The sequence below is a fragment of the Erigeron canadensis genome, chromosome 2, assembly GCF_010389155.1.
Source record: "Erigeron canadensis isolate Cc75 chromosome 2, C_canadensis_v1, whole genome shotgun sequence".
NCBI lineage: Eukaryota > Viridiplantae > Streptophyta > Magnoliopsida > Asterales > Asteraceae > Erigeron > Erigeron canadensis.
The window spans coordinates 36,323,088-36,345,705 of NC_057762.1; the positions used below are offsets into that span (position 1 = coordinate 36,323,088).

General features: G+C 37.6%; 3 protein-coding genes across 3 annotated transcripts; all 3 read left to right on the forward strand.

Moving 5' to 3' along the window:
• The first annotated feature begins 12,276 nt into the window (after window positions 1-12,276).
• LOC122587055 (cysteine-rich receptor-like protein kinase 42) lies at window positions 12,277-13,222 on the forward strand. The gene has a single exon (XM_043759126.1). The coding sequence runs from the start codon at window positions 12,294-12,296 to the stop codon at window positions 13,158-13,160; it is 867 nt and encodes a 288-aa protein (XP_043615061.1). The 5' UTR covers window positions 12,277-12,293; the 3' UTR covers window positions 13,161-13,222.
• Window positions 13,223-18,344: 5,122 nt separating this feature from the next.
• On the forward strand, window positions 18,345-20,961 carry LOC122588182 (PR5-like receptor kinase). Its single transcript, XM_043760309.1, has 2 exons — window positions 18,345-18,693; window positions 19,531-20,961. Exons 1-2 carry the CDS (start codon window positions 18,345-18,347, stop codon window positions 20,646-20,648), a joined length of 1,467 nt encoding a protein of 488 aa, XP_043616244.1. The 3' UTR covers window positions 20,649-20,961.
• A 754-nt stretch (window positions 20,962-21,715) lies between these two features.
• LOC122588183 (wall-associated receptor kinase-like 14) lies at window positions 21,716-22,509 on the forward strand. Its single transcript, XM_043760310.1, has 2 exons — window positions 21,716-21,728; window positions 21,866-22,509. Exons 1-2 carry the CDS (start codon window positions 21,716-21,718, stop codon window positions 22,507-22,509), a joined length of 657 nt encoding a protein of 218 aa, XP_043616245.1.
• The last annotated feature ends 109 nt before the right edge of the window (window positions 22,510-22,618 follow it).

Below are 22,618 nucleotides of genomic sequence, written 5' to 3' on the forward strand. Positions count from 1 at the left end.
TTTCCATCTCATCTCGCTTAGCTTCATATTTTGACTCATGTTGACCTTGAAATGTAACCGCTTCATTTTCATTCTAAATTACCATGATCACTAAAAATACCTACACAAAAACTTATGTAAATACTAATTGTTTGTACAACAAATCGTATTAGGGTTAAAAAAGGGTTTTATGGGGTTTGAACTATTTGTTGACGATTCCCTTGTGGTAGAGAGTAAGTCTCTTTACGCCAATTAGTTATGATTGTTAGCCGATTAGGGTTGTGTTGTTTACTTCAGTATATGTGTGAATGAAAAAAGTAGATGATCCTTTGTGAACTCTTTGGAGTCGTCTTTATAGGGGGATTGGGAGAGAAACTTGTCAACCCCCTTTTTTTGTGATTTTTTAGGGATAGATTTAACTTCCCAAATTAATTGGAACCGATCGTCCTTATTTTAGGGAGGAAAAGATTTAGGCAATCTCTTCTTTATTTAAGTATTATTTCTAGTCGGACGCTTTTCACACGCAGGTTCTTTCGTAGCGCTGCGGGTTAGCACTTGTTTGTTTATCAGGCCCTTCGTAGCGTAGTATGGATACGCCATCAAGCCCCCCAGTCCAAGGGGATGGTTTTTGCCAAATAGACATTCCCTTGGACTATATTTGAAATGTACAGCATTATGAAAGGACATGTTGCAGTTAATGGGGACCAAAAAGTCGCTGCACGTATCCCTAGGTGTGTGATCGACGGTTGGGACGTTTACTCTTCTGTGCCAAAACAGTTTGCTGCACAGGAGTATTTATTGTTTCAAATGAACTTCTGCCCTTTAGTCTTTTCACTGCTCCTTCCCCAGAGGTCACTATTTCCACTTTGTCTTTCACATACTCCCATCTCATTTCATTTTCTTCAAAAATCTCCATTTTTCGTTTTTCTCGCTAAGTTCTAGAGCCATGTCAAAGAGAAAGGTTACCGACATCGATGATGACGCTGTTTCGAACAAAGGGAAGGGTCTTGCTGCGTTTCCTCCCATCTCCTTTTCTGGTGATTCTTCTCGAAAATTCATGGAGGAAGAACTCTTGTCTGATAACATGAGTGAACGAAAAAATCTCCTGGTCCATGGGATGTGTCGAGAATATGAGTATTCTCAGGATATGTTGAAGGAATCGCAGCTTGTTATAACTAGTTTATTTGACCGGGTCGGCTACTTGGAGAAGCGCTTGTCTGAGCAGGATGTGGAGATGAAGGTGTTGCGGGCGGGTTTGAAGAGGCGTCATGATGAGCTTTTGGAAAAGAATGTGGACAATGTTGAACTTCGCCGAGAAGTAAAAGTGTTTGTGAAAGAAGTAATTCCCCATATTTGTGAAACTCTTGCTCTAGGGCTAGAGGCTGTTGCCTTAGTTGATGCCGTCGTGAATGCTTCGAAGAAGAAAGGGATGGCTTTTATTCAGCATTCCGATCAATCTCTTGAATATCTCCAGGCTAAACAGGTGTTTGATGAAGCCATCTCAAAGATGGCGAATTACCAGAGTAACTATGTTCATGATCTCACCCACCTGCACAATACTGGGGCGCACAGTTTCCTAGTCGTGAAACCCCGGTTTGGTTAACTGTAATAAATATTTTTAGGACTTATTTTGGTATGTACCTTTTAATCTGTTTTGATGTCAAACTATGGTACCCATATGCATAATTAACAGACGGTTTAGTTGCTTATTTTGCTTATGGTATGTTTTTATATGACCATATTCTGCGTGCTTATAAATATCATGTTATAGCAAATTTAGCCATTATTGGCTTGAGGATTAATTTTTAGAAGTAGTTAAAACTTGCTTCTCTTACGTGATTACGTGTATAAGGTTAGCTTATTCAGGCGTCCCTGTTAGCTTGTTCCCTTTTCACGAGGGTAGCGACCCCCCCAAGGCGAATATCACCTTGACGCTTTTGCCCCAGCCGTATGGGACTTTCTGCGGTTTTTCTGATATATATATATATATATATATGACCATTTTATATATATTTTGTTTGTACTTTCCCGTAGGGTTTTGATGCTTGAATGAGGCACTTGGCCAAATGTATGTATGAGCAGAATTACTTGCAGGCATTTGTATTTAGTACTACATATATTTTAAAAGGGAAAGGGATTCTAACAGTAGAATTTCCGCAAATTTGAGCCATTCCATGTTCTGTCAACCGGAGCTCCTTTGGGTGTTTCCAGTTCGTATGCTCCTTTTCCAAATGCTTTCCTCACCCTGTATGGACCCTCCCAAGTAGGTCCCATTTTTCCAGTGTATTCTTTTTCGCTCGTGCTATTCAACCGCAGCACGTAGTCACCAACTTTGAATGTTGTTGGGTTCACCCGTTTGTTGTAATACCCTTCAATCTTCTTTTTAAACACAACTTCTCTGATGGCGGCGATTTCTCGTCGTTCTTCCAGCAAATCCAGATCTATCCTTAGTTCATCTTCGTTCCCTTCGGTGTTTATCATCCTGTGGGTAGAGACTTGGAATTCCGCTGGGACGACAACCTCCGTTCCGAATGCTAGACTAAAAGGGGTTTCTCCGTTGCTTCGTTTTGGCGTCGTCCTGTTGGCCCATAAAACTAGTGGTAGTTCATCTATCCATCCCTTGTGGTTTCGTCCTAAGCGTTTCTCCATCCCTTTAATTATTTCCCTGTTTGTTACTTCCACCTGTCCGTTCCCTTGGTGTGACACCCGGCAAAATCAAGGTCCGTTTAACTTAGTTAACCACACACAACCAACTCATAATGAAGTGTATATAGTTTAGAAATAAGAACTTTATATATAATTACTATATGTGACCACTTGGTTTATATACGTGATTAATCTTCGAAAACGTGTATCTAGCTCTTATACTATTTCTCGACCACCTTTGCATGAAACTTTAGATATAAAATATTTAATTAAAGTAATGGAAAATTTTGTTTAATGATTATAATAATAATCATAGGTTATAATAATAATAATACTTATAATAAAAATAATACATCTTTTACACTAACTACTAATCAAATAATCTAACCTACACATAAAATAAATAAATTAATAATAAAGAGTTACACTTCTAGTCCCTCAAGACTCCAGGTTTTTGGACTTAAACCCCTCCCCATAACCCTAATCTTCCTCTATAAATACTCACCCATAACACTAGTTACAAGCTTAATCACTTTTAGACAAACCATCCATATTCCTCTCCCTTTCTCTTGGTCACACATGACCAACACCACTGCCACTTAGGGCAGCCGTGTACCAGCCCTAAAACACCATCAAATCATCTCTAATAATCATCTAATATTATGTAATAATAATCCTTAGTAGTTAGGTTAATCAAAGACTTTAAATCTAAGACTAATAATAAGATCTAGCATGAAAAATCTCATCATTTCATTCTCTTTGGTTGGCTGATTTCGAACAGCCCTAAACCCCAAAGGAAATCATCATCTAAATCATAATCTATCAATATTACAAGGTAGTAATCATAGCAAAAACGTCTCATCCCTTCTCATGGATGATGGCCGAACTTTTAGGGTTGAAAACCCATATATTTTTCTTCTTTTTTTTCACTCTTAAATCATCTTCAATGATTTGTCTATATATCATGGATGTTTGACCCTTGGGTTTGAACCTTAATCCATTGTTTACGACAAGAGAAGATTATATATTTAGTTGTTAAATTATTACTAGTATTTAAAATATTTTTCATTGGGATTCATCACCCATAAAATTATTTATTCATTTATTTATTATTCTTCTTGTTAGTTCCATGTTGATTTTATTCCTTTGTTTGTATTATACTTATTCTTTTTGTTTATATATGAATAATTTATTGGATCTAATGATTGGATGACAAAAAGGGAAATCTGAAAATAAAGTTAACTTTTGGACATATTAGTATGATTGATTTTGTGTTTATGATGTGGTTGTGTACTAGATCTATACATGTGAAAGATATTCCAACAGATTGTATGGTTTCACATGGGGGATTTCTTACACAAACATGTGATAAACACATAGATCTATCATACTATGTTAATTTGGCATTAACATATTCTTGTGCACTTGATCTACGAGTGTACCGCACATGAGTTAATCAAGAACACAAGTGTTTGTTGATGCAAGATCTTTATTAATCAATCAATCTATAAAAACTTAACCATCTTCTTTATGTTAATACATACAAGTATGTATTGATGTGAAGAATCTTATGATTACTAGCACATACATCTCTACCCTATCTCTTTTGCCCACTTCCTATCAAGGATATCGGTGCATGTACCATCTTATGACTATATGTATATGCTAATAATCATGGATATCATTCAAATAGTTAAACTATACTTTAAACATTTTATATCCGTCAATATGGTCACAAAATGATTATTCTTGAAAGAAAGAAATACTTATTTGAAACTTATGTCCAATCTCTAGATCCACCCAAATAAACTAGTAACTTGCTAAAACATTAATCAAAAATATATAAGTTACACTTATAATTACTATAATCAAAACGTATATATATATATATGTATATATATATATGTAAATCCATATATATATATATATATATATATCTAAGAATATGTATACACAACTCACTTTTTATACAACAAAGTCATACTTTGGATTTCTAGTAAATCAAATATACAAACAAAGAAAATCAACAAACATTTTGGGTGATGAATATCTAGAAAATAACTTTCTTTTAGTTATATATAATAAAAGAATACAATAACTAAGACAAGTATTATTTCTCTTTGAAATAGGTTCAACATAACACAACTAGCCTACTCACTTCTTTTCTTTCTTCACTTCCACGAGTCACCGCAATCAAGGTGAGTCCCCTAGCCCCAATTTGTTAAACCTTTGGGCTGTGATACATACTCATTTCTTTATGAACACAAGTGTAATAACGACATACATACTTGATCTAAGTCTTTGTTCATACAAGTCCTTCCTTCATGAAACGTTAATTGAATGTAAGCAAACGTGAATATGGTTAGTAGCGCTACTAGGATTGACAACCCCACTTTGTACAAGTGATCATATTTGTAAACTTGGGTACCTTGAACAAGTACCACTCGAGGCAAACTATTACCAGTCAAGTTTCGTTTCATGAGCTTAGATATTTACGTATGCATTTACTTACCCGACATTGTAATATGACAATGGCTGCTAGATATTGCATTTCGGCAATGATCACTTTTGGTACCTTGTGGTTCATGGATAACTTGTTTTATAAAACTATGGGATTCACCAACATTATTGTTGACTTTGTTTAGTATGTGTCACAGGTGATTAGATGGACTCTATGACTTGTCAATGTGTGCATGCAATGGGGGAAAAGTTGAAGGATCACAAGTCTTGACCGTCGAAAGCTCTATGCCTACTATCTTTCATGTCTTCAATAAATATGTCGTTGTATATCAACAACGTTCAAACTCTTTTTATTTTAAAAAAATAATGTACTCATGTTTTCAAACTAATCATCTTGTTATTCAATAAGTCTTTTAATAGACAAGTCCTTTATGTTGTTTATCATGAAATTATGTTGTGATCCCACACACGTCACACCCATTGGACACCATATTTTGGGGGTGTGACACTTGGGGATGGTAAACGGATGTGAAGGATTGTTGAATCTGCAATTGCTTGCAGAATTCTGGAAAAACGTTTTTGGCAAATTGTGGGCCATTATCTGAGACAATTGTGTGAGGTATTCCAAATCTGCATACGATGTGTTCCCATACAAACTTCTTCATCTGGTCTCCGTTTGTCGTGGCCAGCGGCTTTGCCTCTACCCACTTAGTGAAATAATCGATGGCGACAACCAATAATTTTTTCTTTTTTTAGGCTTCGGGAAGAGGTCCTACAATGTCGATGCCCCATTTTAGGAAGGGCCATGCCGACGTGACGGAGGTCATATCATTCTTAGGTTGTCTCGGGACGTTGGCACGTATCTGACATGACTCGCAATTCTTTAATAATGCTGTGGAATCCTGATGCATTGTCGGCCAAAAATACCCTAGCCTCATGGCCTTTGTTGCGACGGATCTCGCTCCTCCATGTGTGTAACAATCGTGCATTTTGACCTTTTGACTATGTGTAAAATTTGACTAACAATTTAGTTAGCTATTAAATATGCAAGTGCAATTTGAGGTTCAATTGAGTGCAATGTGTTCATATGGGTCAATTTATGAGTTTAACTAGAGACTTATGTGCTAATTGAGATCGTTAGTTAGTGCAATCGACGTTCATTTTGATAACATTTAATTTAACTAGTAGAATTGAATATGGATCCTACCCATGGGTTAAACCCAACCCATGACCCACCCAAGACAACCCAACCTTATCCCATCTCCCCACCCATTCATTCATTTCCCTTACACTTTTCTCTCTACCTCACTAAATGCATACACACTCCCAATCTCTCTCTATAATCTTGCTTCATTTATTGTGGGTTCAACAAGATTAATAACAAAATCATCATCCCTATCATCATTCTAGCATCATATCAAAAATCCAAGTTTCAAAGTGTATGAAAAAGCTTCAAATTAGGTCAAATTTGGGTTTGACTTCTTGTGGAGGTTTTGGTAAGTGATTTCTAGTTCAAATTCATTATTTCAAGTTGTTAAGCATGTTTTTCAATCAAATCTAAGCGCTTTTGATCGAATTCGGGTCAATATCGATTTGGGTTCAAAACTAGGATTTCATTAGGGTTTTTGAAGGTCAAGAATGATTTTGAGCAAAATGGGTGTTAATAAGTATATTTGTGACGTGAGTTTTGTCTAATTATGTTCAAAATCGATTTGAAAGTGTCCTCAACCAACTAGAAGTCGAAAAATTGGATTTTTGGTGTTCTTGAGGTGTCATGGCCGAACTTAGGCATAAAAATGATGTTTTGATTCAAGTTTGTGTTATGGAATTGAGTTCATTTGGGTCAAAACCATGTTTATGAGGTTCAAACTGATTAATTTTGCACTAAAGGTCGATTTAGGTGTCAAAAATGGTGATTGGGTGTGCTTGGGTCGTGTTTGATTCAAGTTAGTTGCAGAGTATAGCCCAGTCGTGCCGCTAGTTTTGGTGTCCCTTGATCAGAACATTTCTCGTGTCGTACCTCGTGTCGCGAGTAATTGTGAAGCTCGTGCCACGAGCCAGAAAACTCGTGCCGCTAGTTTTGGGGTCCCTTGATCAGAACATTTCTCGTGTCGTACCTCGCGCCGCGAGTAATTGTGAAGCTCGTGCCGCGAGCCAGAAAACTCGTGCCGCAAGTTTGTGTAGTTTTGTGTCAGATTTTTTCAAACGTGCATAACTTTTGATCCGTAAGTCCAATCGAGTCATATGACCTATCGTTGGAATCGTATGAGAGTCTAGTTTCTTGTGATAACATTCATTTGGGTCGAATCTGACTCCACTTCTAAAAATTCCGGATCAAAGTGTCTTGCTTCTTACTCGAAAAGGGTCATTGAAGCGTTAGTGAGTTGTGACCTGACTTGAAATAATTAGACCAACTTGTTCTAGGGTTTAGAGATGACATTGATGACATTATGTTATACCTTGATAGGTCGTGAACATTTGGCGAACAATTGACGTTGTAGCTCATTTTAAACTTAACATTTGCAAGGCAAAGGTGAGTTTTCGTAGTTTCCCATACTCTTTTAAGAGTCGGCTGAAAAGTGTACCTCGTGCATTGATGACATTTGTGATTTACATGTTGTGTGATGATTCTATAGACGTGCAAGTATGTGTTTCATTGTATGGTTATTGTATGTGTATGTTGAGACGTTTTTAGGATAGTTGTGTATATATGGAAGACGTTAATGCCTTTGAAAGGTTGGAGATGTGGTAGGAAGGCTGCGGGTGACCCTATATATAAACATCAAAGGCCTTTCAAAAGTAGTATCGTACAAAGTATATATACAAGGTGTTTGATTTTGTGTAGACATTGATGATCAAGTTACGTGCAATGAGCATAATGGGGTGCATGATGACATTACAATGGGTACACTTAGTACTTGATGACATTATACGGGTACAATACGTACTTGATGACATTTTACGGGTACTTTTAGTACTTGATGACAATTGTTAACGATATGTGAACGTTGAGGAACATTGGGTACAAGTGTGCAAAATCTTAGATCATGTTGATGTTAATTATGTATTAGATTACATTGGTATGTGTTCTTGTTCATCTTTCCTTACGAACTCACCAACCTAGTGTTGACATTGTTTAGTACACTTTTCAGGTAACCAAGATAACCCAAGAGCTTGATTGCATTGCTAGAAGTTGGACTATGACCATGGATCCGTGATTCATTTCCCATTGATGGGACTCGCTTAGGATCATGAGCCATCTTTTGATATCGTTTTTGTAAAACTTTGATGGTTGAATGCTCCTTATGCCTTTGTGACATTATAACTAAATTGTTGGGTTCACGGAATCCTTTTAATTTCATATAGTTTCGTTCTACAGTAATTCCATCTTGTGTCATGCTTTTTGGTGCATTTCGAGCCTAGCTCGAAGTGTTACAATGTGCTCCACAAATTCCTTCGTGTATCTCTCGGATGATCATTTCTGCTTGGTTTGGACCTACGCATCGGAGCCATGGCGTGACGAAGCCTTTTTTGTACAGTTTTTTGTCTTGGATCTTATATTGCGGGGCTTTCACCCTTATCTTTCGGGCTTCGTCTTTGTCTGCGGGGAGTATTCCGCTTATTAGGTACTCGTAAATGGGGGTCATCCAAATTTTGCCCTCTTCTTCCACAAGGTCAGAGACTTGTTTTTCTTCAATCGATCTTTCCTTGAGGACTTATACCAGTACCTGTTTCCCCAGGTGTCCGAATGTAAGTGAAGCTAGCTTGCTCAAGGCGTCTGCTTTTTTGTTTTGGTTTCTTCGAATGTGCTCTATTTCGAAGTGACTGAAGCATTCCATCAGTTCCTGTACCTTTTGTAGGTATAGTTTCGTAGTGCTCTGCTTGGCTTCGTAGTCCCCTTTTACTTGGTTTGCGACTACTTGGGAGTCGACATATACCTGTAGGTTGCGGATCTTCATGTCTCTGGCGATCCGAAGTCCTGCTAGCAATGCTTCGTACTCAGCTTCGTTATTTGTTACTCCAAACTCAAATCTTAGGGCATAGTTAAATTCTTTGCCTTCGGGACTGACCAGCATCAGACCCGCTCCACAGCCATCAGAGCTTGCGGCCCCATCAGTATACAATTTCCATACATCATTTTCGACGTTCCCTAGTACTTCTAGTGACATGGAGTGTGTCATCGAGTTTTCGCCTTCGTGGACTTCGCTAATGAAGTCAGCCAACACTTGCCCTTTAATTGCATTCCTGGCCCTGAACTCAATGTCGTGCTCTCCCAATTCGATGGCCCACTTGGCCACACGGCCCGACTTCTCTGGTTTAAGTAATATCTGCCTTATTGGCTTATCCGATAATACAACGATGGGATGTGCCTGAAAGTACCTTCGTAACCTACGTGTTGCGTGAACGAAGGCCAAGGTTAGTTTTTCTAACTCGGGGTAGTTGGCTTCTGCACCTTGCAGGACCCTGCTCACGAAGTAAATGGGTATCTGTGTTTATCCCTTTCTACTACAAGCACAGCGCTGACGCATTCAAGGGAGGCGGCCAGATATACGTAGAGTATTTCCTTTGGTTTTGGGGCTGTTAGCGTTGGCAGGTCTGCAATATATTTTCTCATCTGTTCCAGAGCTCTCCCCGCTTCTTCTGTCCATGTGAAGTCCTTATTCTTGAGACATCCCTTTAACACTTTGAAAAAGGGTAATTGTTTGTCGGCTCCGCGCGAGAGGAAGCGGCTAAGGGCGGCAAGTTTGCCATTCAGGCTTTGGGCTTCTTTGATTGTCCTTGGTGTCGAAATTTGCTTTAACTTATTTATCTTGGAGGGATTCGCGTGGATGCCTTTGTTACTTACATAATATTCTAAAAACTTGCCTTCCTCCACTCCAAACGAACACTTATTGGGGTTGAGTTTCATGTTGATTTTCCTGAGGTTCCCGAAGGTTTCCAGGATATCCTCAATGAGTCCCTCTTCATCCCTGCTTTTGATAACCATGTCGTCGACGTATGCTTCTAGATTCCTTCCTATCTGTGTAGCGAAAGCCTTGTCGACTAATCTTTGGTACGTAGCTCCTGCGTTCTTAAGGCCAAAGGGCATCTTTCGATAACAATAGGTTCCCTTACTGGTGTAGAAGGCTGTCTTGTCTTCATCTTCCTCCGCCATCTGTATCTGGTGGTACCCTTTGTATGCATCCAAAAAACACTTTAGCTTATGCTCTGCCAACGATTCCACTTTCCAATCAATCTCCGGGAGGGGATAACAGTCTTTTGGGCATGCTTTATTGATATTTGTAAAGTCAACACACATCCTCCACCCTCCGTCTCCTTTCTTGACCATTACCGGGTTAGCGATCCAAATAGGGTAGACTGACTCTCTTATTATCCCTGCTTTGAGTAGTTCGTCCACCTCCTTCCTGGCAGCCTCATCTCTTTCAGCGGAAAGGCTGCGTTTCTTCTGGTGAACAGGCTCTATATGCTTGTACTCCTTCAGACGATGCTTCGTAACGAAGGGTTTTCCTTCCAATGTCAAGGTTCTTGGAACCCCCGTCATATCTGAATAGTCCCATGCAAAGACATCTACATTGGCCTATAGCAGTTTTCTAAGTTTGTGCTTGCATCCTTCTGAAAGTTGGGTACCTATGGAGATCGTTTGTTCGGGAAAGTTTGGGTCAATCACCAACTTCGTTGCGTCCTATTCTTCCTGCGTTTTCATGGGGGTAGGTGGGACGTCATCATCTACCCTTTTCACATCATTGATTTGTTTATTGGCTCGTAAGAGGAGTGAATCGATCATATCCCTGTTTTAGATTGGAATTTAATGACCCTATGGATGACAGAGGGGATCATTTTCATCCTTTGCATCGCGGGTCTTCCCAAGATTATATTGTAGGGGGACGGAGATCGTACTATCGAGAGATCCAGGGTCTCCGTTCGCTCGTGTATCCCATCGGTGATGGTCACGTATAGGTCGACTTCTCCCAATGGCCATGTATGTTCCCCGGAAAAACCTACCAGTGGTCCCCGGGAATCCGTCCTTTGGGCTCGTATGGATTCTGGCATTTTGAGGAAGCAGTGTTCGAAGATAACATCACATTCACTCCCCCCATCTAGATACACCCTCCGGACGTCAACATTAAATACAGTGGCTTGGATGATGAGCGGATCGCTCGAAGGTTCATTTTCTCCTAGTAACGGGAAATAAAAACCTTCCGACGTCGTTTTGGCCACAGTTAGGTCGCTGATTCTTGCTTGTTGAATGGCCAGAACAGACCTTCTTCCTCTCGTCATCCTATCTTTCTTCTTTACCATTTTCACAGCGTAAGATGCACAGAACGGTATATTAGTGGGCTTTTCTAGTTCAATAGAGTGGTCCCACGGATGGCGCCAATGTTTGTACACCAAATCGCATTAGGGTTAAAAAAGGGTTTTTATGGGGTTTGAACTATTTGTTGGCGATTCCCTTATGGTAGAGAGTAAGCCTCTTTACGCCAATTAGTTATGATTGTTAGCCGATTAGGGTTGTGTTGTTTATTTCAGTATATGTGTGAATGAAAAAAGTAGATGATCCTTTGTGAACTCTTTGGAGTCGTCTTTATAGGGAGATTGGGAGAGAAACTTGTCAACCCACTTTTTTCGTGATTTTTTAGGGATAGATTTAACTTCCCAAATTAATTGGAACCGATCGTCCTTATTTTAGGGAGGAAGAGATTTAGACAATCTCTTCTTTATTTAAGTATTATTTCCAGTCGGGCGCTTTTCACACGCAGGTTCTTTTGTAGCGCTGCGGGTTAGCACTTGTTTTTTGTCAGGCCCTTCGTAGCGTAGTATGGATACGCCATCACTAATTACTAAGCTACCATAATGACATGAAAGTGACTAAAAAGGCATACAAATAAATGGTATTAGCTATTAAAAATTGTAAAGAATATGTGTATAATTTAGCTAATATCATTAATTCACCACACCCCAAATGTGTATCACTTCTCAACAAGCTAGGCATAAAATAAGTTAACACATAAGACCTCTTCTTCGTTATTCTAAAAAGTAAAACCCAACTACTATACGTAGGCTAGAATTAAAAAAATAACCAAAGTCTAATAATATACTCTATACCATAGACTTTTGATATTTAACTTTAACATACGTACGATATATGATCCACACACACTAAATAAAACATACCGTCAATATATCCACATAAGAAAAAAAAAACCAACATGTATACCCAGTACTTCTTCAACTTCATAGTACTTTTAATCGTCTTCATCAATCTATTTTCAATCCCAACCACGGTAACTTCCGACCCACGTGCTACCGCTGCCAGCAATGTCATCTGCGGCTCCGGCAAACCAACCACCACATCATATAAATCAACTTTTGTTCAAGCCATGGAACAGCTTTCAAGCAATCTCAACAACTCAAACAGCAACTTTGCAACGATAAACATAACCAACATCCCATCATCCGACAACACTACAACTTTTAGTTTCTATGCATTATTTCATTGTCATGAAGATCTTTCTCGTACTGACTGTCTTGTTTGTTATGCTGTCAGCCGTACAGCCATACCCGCATGTTTACCTCGTACTTCTGGAAGGATCTTCTTAGATGGTTGTTATGTACGGTACGATAATCGTAGTTTTTTTCAAGAAGCTGTTGATCCAGATACTGATACCAAGAATTGTAGTTCGAATCTGAGAAGTGATGATTGGAGGGATTTTAGAGGGGGGTTTTCAGAATTTAATCAAAGTGTGCGGGGGTTAGTTGAAAATATAACAAATGTAGCTTTGAATAATAGCGGGTTTAGTGCTATGAAGTATGGTGGTGTGTATGGATTGGCTCAATGTTGGAAAAGTTTAAGGAATGATGGATGTAGGAATTGTTTGGAAAAAGCTAAAAACGAAGTCAAAACATGTATGCCAAGTAGAGATGGAAGGGCTATGAATGCTGGTTGTTTTTTGAGATATTCCACTCAAAAGTTTTATCATACTCATGATGAACAAGGAAACGGGAGTAATTCAGGTATTTCACTCTTTACAAGAGTGAACATTTATTTACGAACGTTATTATTTTATCATTATTAATCTTATTTAATATCACTTATTCACTTGTCTTTTGATTTGGTCACTAGCTAGCTAGATGAAATTAATGGAAAATAGAAAAAGTCTTGTTTGATTTCTAATAAATTTATAACAGATCTATATATAATGACGAAAAGTAATCGTTAAAAATTGAATGAAATGTCTTTAGACGGTTAGTTAAGTAGCACTGGTTGACACGAAGACAAAAGTCTTCGAGCGATGGTTGGGACGTGAATTCGAACCGGAGGACCACAGTTTTACCTCTAATTATGTCTTTAGACGGTTAGTTAAGGTGTTTTTCTTTCTACGGGATATTGGAGGGCAATGTTTTAAATACCGGTATATACCGGCCGGTATTACCGGTATTTGAGAGTACTCCGGTATTTTAATCCCGGTATTTTCACTATTTCATACCGGTTGGTATTCCCGGTATTTCCCGGTATTACCGTTCCGGTATTTCCGGTATTTTCATTTTTTTTTTTTGAAATTTTTTTAAATATTTTTTTATGATACTTTAATGTTAGTTTTTGTTATTTGTGTAATTTAAACCTTATATTCTGTTATGAAATACCTATCTGTTATTATTTTTGAGTGAATTATAATTGTTTTTTATCTATTTTCGTTAAATTGTAACAAATTTTGTAGAATAATAATAAACTAAACTAAAATAGTCGTACCGGCCGGTATTTTCGGTAATTCCGATAATACCGGTAATACCAGAATTTTTTTTCACACCAGTATGATTAAAATACCGGTTTTTAAAACATTGTTGGAGGATGAGGAGATATGTAAAATTAGCATAAGCTAGAAGCTTCGTTTCCCACATTTCAAAAAATAATAAAAAATAAATTAAATCTCTAACATCAATATTGATCAAATTTAGCCAACACACAAACTGAGTGACAAAATAGTTAACACCATTGTTTTTGGAGTGAGAGCTCAAGCTATGTCTTCAAGACTGGAGAAACTTTTAAATCTTAAATAGTACCTAGAAGTAGGTTCTCTACGTACACCATCGTGATAGGAATAAGACTGTTTATATTTTAATTTCCTACATACACCGCCAAAGTATTAGAACCAAAACTCGTGAAAAACAATATTGAGCGTTTACTTATTTTCCTTACACAAAATTAGTGAAAAAAAATCTTACATCATTAATCAACATTATTTTTTTTGTGGTAATTTTATCCATTTTCTTATTCTTATATTCAGTTTAAAAAGTCATAAGGCTTGATACATAAATTTGGTTACATGATGTATGGGTTTATTGGTATTGTGTGAAAAGTTGTAGACTTCGTATGTGGGTCAAAATATGGGAAAAGCTTGCGTGTGAACACGTGGTTGGCTAAAAGACTAGCTGGTACTCGTTTTATATATTTTCTTTGCACGAGAATTGACATTTAAACAATCAGACGTGTTGCAATCCATAAAGTTGACCTGTCTTTTTCCTTCTTACAGTAAATGGATCCAAGGATACTGCAAGGAAGCTTATGCTAGGTAAGCATATATGCATGCTAGTAGTGGTTAACTTATTCCAACACCAGGGACATTGTTAAATAATGATTTTTCCGAAACATCTAAAATTAAAATGGAAACGAAAGGGCTTGACCTGAGTCATGTAAGCAAGTAACACCAAATGTCGTCTTTCATTGGTTTTGGTCTTAATACCACAATGTTGTATGAGGGAGTATTAGACCGTTATATATATATAATATTTTGAGACCACTTCTTATTTTAGGATCAACTAGGATAATTGATTTTTGTACACTATCATCATCTACCACGATATACAAGACTTTTTTGTAAAAACACTAAGACTTTCCGGCGACGGGCTCACCAGAAAATCATGTGTAAGTTAACTTACACATGATTTTTCTGTGGGTCCGTCGCTGGAAAGTCTTAGTGTTTTTACAAAAAATTCTTGTATAATGTAGTAGATGATGATGGTGGTGTGTAAGTTACGAAAATCAATGGTCCTTTTTTGGACTTTTTTTAGTTAGTCTCAAATTATCTTTCCCCTATATATATATATATATATATTATATTTAATACTATTTTATAAAGCATTTTGTTTTTTTTTAAGAAAAGATGATTTGAACTACCCAAAATATCTCTATTCTTTATTCACTAATTTAAACACCTCTACCTAATAAACCTATAATAACCTTAAATCTCAAGCACTCATTTTTTCCTCTCTCTTCAAATCTCAACCACTTATTTTTTTCTCTCATTCATAAATCATTTTATTCCTCTAATTCATTCAAAATCTTTTATCTCAAAAACCGTAAATCGATAAATTATAAAAATTGTATGGGTGTACTTTCGACGAATTTTTAAATTTAAAGGCAGAGGTCGTACGACTAAGGCATTTGGCTATCATACTCTATGATTTGACCTATCACCCACCATCTCACCGCCGCAATGCGCAGACAGTATCTCGTATGTATTAGTTTAGAATATTTCATAAGTTCGATGTTGTCGAATGAAATAAATTCAAGGTAGTCAAATGTAATTTGTAATCCTATATATCTATACCTATATATAAAAAGATTCGCCCCCTTTATTTATGAAAATGTTGAAATTAATCTATGCAATATGACTATAATACCCTTACTCTTTTCCTACCCATCTTCTTTATTTTATTCACTAATTTAATTATCTTCACTAATATATCTAAGATACCCTTAATAAAATAAATTACACTACCAGTCCCTCAAGTCTTAAAATAACTACACTAACCTAATAGCCTACACTATTTGTCGTCACTGCCATCCACTCACTGTCACCCGTCACCACCACATTGTCGTCACCGCCGCCGCATTTGCGCGGACACTATGCTAGTTGATATTAATGAAAAAGAAAAACCATCTTACATGGTATCACAAACCAGGCGTACCTCTATTTTCTTCTTTTACATTGTCGACCAACAAAACCCAAAACATAACCCAGCAAAAATTATTCCTTCTATCGTATAACTATTTGGTTTTCTACTACGGTTCTTGCTCAACCACTTGATCATAATTTTAGTTTTGTTTACTTATCAATTGAACGTCTAGTCAAACTTGAGACGGTTGTGAATTTTTTTAATAATCATTGTCATTATACAGAAGCTGCTTCCTAACACTTATTAAACCAAACAATTATCACCAGTATATTCGGCCGAGAACCTCCTCTTTATTTTTATTTTCAATCACAAAAAAAAAAACAAAGACAAATTAAATCCAAAGCAATTTGTCATCAATTTCCAATCAATGCAATTGTAACCGTCGATTTTTTTATAGTTTAATTTAGTTGTTGATTAATTTCAACACCCTAATCATTTTTTCCCCTTCCACATACTTCTATAATTATGGTCGGCTCCAACAAAGACAAACAGACAACCCCTAACACACCCTTCCACCATGGATGTGCTCGTGGACGCGGTAATAATGGGAACTCCAACTTTGGTAACTTTGGCTACTCCCCTCAATGGCAGCAATGATAGTTTCAGTAATAGCTGATTCCACGGTCATACAATTCCGGGATACTTGGACCAGCTCCATCAGCATGGTATGTGTATGCACAGGATTACTCTTACATGCCCACCAACATCGATTATGCCTTCCAGACGATGTCTTTGAATCGTGATTAGACTTGGTATTTGGACTGTCCAACAACTCAGGTATGCTTCCTTCTTATGTCAATAATAATTTTAAACAAATCGTCTTTGGCAATGGTTCCCACATACCCACTACCGGAATTGGCCAAACCACCCTAAAACCACCGTTTACACCTTTTAAACTACCTAACATCCTTTTTTCACCCTCTTTAATCAAAAACTTAATCTCTGTTAGAAAACTTACTAGAGACAACAATGTTTCCATTGAATTCGATCCAAATGGTTTTCTTGTGAACGATTTCAAGACCAAACGTCCTATTTTTAGAAGCAACGGTTCCGGGGATCTCTATCCTCTATCTCTTCCAACCAACTTCAGCTTTTACAGCTTTTACTCAAGACATTTGGCATCGTCGTTTAGGACACCCAGATTCTACTTTACTTCGTTTTTTGCATAATAATTCGTCTATTTCATTATCTAGTTTGAATACTAAGAAACTTTGTCAATCATGTGTGTTTGGTAAACATATTAAGCTTCCATTTTCCAATTCATCATCTGTTACCTACACACCCTTTGATATTATTCATAGTGATCTTTGGACCTCTCCCGTTGTCAGTACATCGGGTCATCGTTATTACATACTATTTTTAGATGATTCTACAAACTATTTATGGACTTATCCCTTACAAAATAAATCTGAGTGTCTATTCGATTTTTCTTCAATTTCATAATCTCATTAAGACTCAGTTTGAAAAATCTATCATAACCATTCAATGTGATAATGGAACCGAGTACAACAATCACCAATTTCTTATTTTTTGTAAACAATTTGGAATGCAATTTCGTTTTTCGTTCCCTCATACCTCCCAAAATGGGAAAGCTGAACGTAAAATACGTTCCATTAATAATATCATTCGTACGTTGCTTACCCATGTTTCTCTACCACCTTCATTTTGACATCATGCCCTAGACATGGCCACTTACATTATTAACATTTTTCCTTCAAAGTTAAAAGCTTTCAACACTCCGACTCATCTTCATTATCACAAATCCCTCTCCTACACACATCTTCGTACCTTCGGATGTTTATGTTATCCCCTTCTTCCCGCCACCACCATCAATAAACTTCAACAAAGGTCTACTCCATGTGTCTTTTTTGGTTACCCTTCCAATCATCGGGGGTACAAGTGTTATGACCTTTCGACCAAGAAAATTCATATTAATAGTCCCTTACCTAAAACCAAAACAACCCGTTAGATTACATACCTCTACTACTGTCACTCCCTTGCCTAAAAACCTAACTGAAGCTCTTAATAGTCCCATTTTCATCACAGTTCTAGTGATCATTCACTGTTTATTTACAGGCGTGGTACCGATACTGCTTACATTCGGTTATATGTTGATGATATTATTATGGTTACTTCGTCAGGTGAGCTAAAGCAACATTTTATGACTCATTTATCCGCTGAGTTTGCCATGAAGGATCTAGGACCTTTCAGTTATTTTTTTGGGTATCTCTGTCACCCGGTCTTCTAATGGGTTATTCTTGTCTCAAAGTCGTCATGCCTCTGACATTTTCCAACGGGCTATGATGCAAGACTGTAACCCTCTATCTACTCTAGTTGACACTGCAGACAAACTTGGTGCTCATGCAGGTGTTCCCTTTGATGATCCTACATTGTATCGTAGTTTGGCCGGTGCTCTTCAGCCTCTAACATTTACTCGCCCGGATATCTCGTATGTCGTTCAGCAGGTGTGCATGCACATGCATGCTCCTCATAATGATCACTTTATTGCATTAAAACGCATCTTGCGTTATGTCAAGGGGACTCTTGATATGGGTATATGGATGCGGTCATCTTCTTTGTCTACACTTATTGCTTACACTGATGCTGACTTGGCTGGTTGCCCTGACACTAGGCGTTCTACATCCGGGTATTGTGTCTTTCTAGGGGACAATATTCTTTCTTGGTCCTCTGAACGCCAATAAGTTGTTTATCGATCTAGTGCTGAGGCAGAATATAGGGGCATTGCAAATGTTGTTTCTGAGTTATGTTGGATTCGCAATTTATTGCTTGAGCTTGGCTATCCTCTTTGTCGAGCCTCCTTGGTGTATACCAATAATGTTAGTGCCATTTATATTTCTGAGAATCCGGTCCAGCATCAACGCACTAAGCATATGGAGATTGATATTCACTTTGTTTGAGAGAAAGTTCAACGTGGTCAAGTTCGTGTTCTCCATGTTCCGTCCCGACATAACTTCTCGGACATTTTTACCAAAGGGCTGCGTGTTTTATTTGTTGATTTTCGGTCCAGTCTTAGTCTTCGGAATCCTCCGCCTTAGACTGCGGGGGTATATTAGACCGTTATATATATTATATATGAATTAGTTTAGGATATGTCATAAGTTCGAGGTAGTCGAATGAAATAAATTCAAGGTAGTCAAATGTACATAGTCAAATGAAATAAATTGATATCAATGAAAAGGGAAAACCCTAAGGGATTTATTATCATCCTACACGAAGATTGAGATGTACATAGTCTTACCCCTACCTAAAGTATATATATAGAACTTTTGACTTCTTTCTCTAGAGGCAAGAGTGTTAACAAGTTAGTTCAACCTTAGTGGTTTGACCTAGTGTCATGTGAGATGACTAATTAACCAAGATGTTGTGGTTTCTAGTCTTAAAGAAAAAGAAGAAAAAAAAAGACAAAGCGTACCTCTAGTTTTCTGTACATGTATCTAAATCTGACCATCGGATGAACACTGTGTGCAGGCTTTTCATGTGGCGCCATCGCGGGAATCTTCCTCCTCTTGCTTGTAAAACTTTGTCAAAAAAAAAGATTATGGGAAACTAGAGAGTACGCAAATCATGAAGTAGAAATCTTCATAAAGAATTATAGAACTCTGGCACTAAAAAGATTCAACTATTCGGAAATTAAGAGAATCACAAACTCATTCGTTGAGATTCTTGGAAAAGGAGCGTTTGGGAGTGTGTACAAAGGACAATTACCAGATGGGCAACTAGTTGCAGTGAAGCTTTTAGCTGAAACTCAGGGAGATGGAGAAGATTTTATTAACGAAGTTGCTAGCATTGGTAGAACTTCTCATGTCAACATAGTCACACTCTTAGGATTCTGCATCGAGGGAAAGAAGAGAGCCCTGATGTACGAGTTCATGCCAAACGGTTCATTGGATAAGTTTCTATGTCGCGACAGCTCTCATTTGGACTGCAACACCTTATTCCAAATTGCAAAAGGGATTGCACGGGGTCTGGAGTACCTGCACAGAGGTTGTAACACAAGAATCGTGCACTTTGACATAAAGCCTCACAACATTCTGTTGGATGAAGAATTCATCCCAAAAATATCTGATTTCGGACTAGCTAAGTTGTGCAAGACAAAAGAGAGTATTGTGTCTGTAATGGGTGCAAGAGGTACTGCAGGATACATGGCCCCTGAAGTATTTTTCAAGTACCTTGGAGGGGCATCTCACAAATCTGATGTGTATAGTTTTGGGATGATGGTTCTTGAAATGACAGGTGCCCGTAAAAACAATAAAGTTAGTGCAACTAGCACAAGTAGTGAAGCATATTTTCCTGATTGGGTATACATGCAGATAGAAAGTGGAAGCAATCTAGGGGATAATGGCAGGGTGACAACTGAATATGAAGAGGAATTAGTGAAGAAATTGATGATAGTGGGTCTGTGGTGCATTCAGTCTGATCCATCAGATCGACCACCCATAAGTAAAGTAGTCGAGATGTTGGAAGGAAGCATTGAATTATTGCAGGTTCCGCCTAGACGTTTTTGGTCATCTCCATCAAGACCTGCCCAACACACTTCCCCATCAGCCACACAAAGTTCAAGTGGTGAAATACTATCAAGAGAATAGTGAATGATTTTTCTACACCCTTGGGTCCAAAAGCCAAGTAGCTCACCTTTTTCAAGTTTCTACGGACGTCAGATTCTGTTGAACAAACTAACTTGGAAGAGATGAGTTTTATTGAATATTGTACTATGTATATATACCTAGTACAAACTCAACGGAAACAAAACCTAAGAACACATATCAAGGACACAAGAATCACACTGAGGGAAACTTTTTACAAATAGTAAGTACATGCCATATATAGACATTGTTCCACAATATCATTATTCTCCCAAATCTGCATACTGGACTTCCAAAGACACCTTGAAATATATTATGTCCCAAAATGATTCAATATAAATCTGCTCTATACTGCAAAATTTTCAGTCAATTAACGAACATATGTAATCTACGTACAATTAATAGCAGCTCATGTGTGGAGTTTCTACAAAAATCTTTAAAAGAATGAGGTAAGGATATCATATATGGTTTAAATAGAGCTGAGGCGAAAGGCCGGGGATCGGATATGAAGATATTACTCATTTGAAAAATATTGGTATAGTCTTCAATAAGAAATTTAGCAATTATATATAATTAACTTGCAAGATAGATCTCCAGATCATCTCAAGTTCGGTAACTTAATATTGTCAATGTTAAGCTCAAATGCTGTATGTCGATTGTAGACCACTGAAAACCTCCAAAGAAGCTCTAGAATTAACCAAAAAACTGTTAAAACATGAAACGATATATATGAGAAACTGTTGGTACTATATATTTACTTCCCTACAATTACACTTTTGATAATATCATGAGAATATAAATTTATAAGTGAATGGAAATAATACAGTAATATATTTTTTGTCCCTAAACTTTTTGTAACTAGTTAATTTGCCTTTAAAAGAACGATTTTATAAAAGTATATACATAACCTGGTGAAATTGTCTACATGCCTTTGTTTAAGATTTGATTAACAAAGTGTAAAAAACTTTTTCTCTTTTATTCAAGTTTGAAAGACCAACTTAACCTCATTTTTCAAACCTTGAATACCAACTACTTACTAAACTTGAAAGAAAAACAAACGTACGTTCCCCATGAACTTTGATTGTATGTCTCTCTTTACATAGTCTGATAGTCCTGACCCCAAGCAAATCCTTCCCATTTTGTATGTTTAACAGACTAACTAAGCAATTGTCCTGGTGGCAAATTTAATCAAGTCCCCTATCCATTCGGCTTCTCCTCAGGCTGTGAAATCCAGCTCAACTGCACCTCCAATGGCGTTGTTTTAATAAACGAATTCCCAGTCGAGCAAATCAATTCAGATGACTTAATTGTCACCCTTCCCACCACATGTGGTCTCCCTGTTAACGCCCTTTGCAACCTCTACAGTAAAAACTGCACTACTGAGACATCAAACTGTTATCTCCCTGTCCAACTTCCACAGTTTCGTAGCGCAATTGTCAATTGTAGCAGTGTTGGTTATGGTAACATGAGTTGTTACGTAGGTGATGTTAGAAGTAATATGTTTCTTGATTATGGTAATGTGACAAGCTTGGGGTGCAAGTTTTTGCTGACTGGTTTCGTGTCTGAAAGGATTGGGGGTGTTGGCCCACCCCCTTCAATGACACGAGCAGTTAAGCTAGGGTGGTGGGTTAAAGGGACTTGTGACGACCCGTGTTCTACTGGTGCTGATTGTACACGAATCGTGTCACCAACAGATGGAAGTGATGGTTATCGATGTAAGTGTAAAAGTGGGTTCAACGGAGACGGGTACAAATCCAGCTCGGGTTGCCTGCCACTAAAAGGTACAGCATATCATCATCTAGCCAAGATTTTAAAATTGAATTTTACTGGGGCTAATTTTAAAAGTAATATTTTCAGCATATGAGATAATAGCATCGTAAGTATACATTGAAAAGCAGAGGAGTTCAAACAAAGAAACCCAAAAATTGACTTTTTGAGAAATATTTTCAATGCTAATTGCAGCCTACCATGAT

What these genes read in the sequence shown, in the direction of transcription:
- LOC122587055 (XM_043759126.1), top strand. Translation starts at nt 12,294, where the DNA reads ATGTATACCCAGTACTTCTTCAACTTCATAGTACTTTTAATCGTCTTC.
- LOC122588182 (XM_043760309.1), top strand. Translation starts at nt 18,345, where the DNA reads ATGCAAGACTGTAACCCTCTATCTACTCTAGTTGACACTGCAGACAAA. An exon ending in GCGTTCTACATCCGGGTATT is followed by an intron (nt 18,694 to 19,530) that starts GTGTCTTTCTAG and finishes CACTGTGTGCAG; the next exon opens with GCTTTTCATGTGGCGCCATC.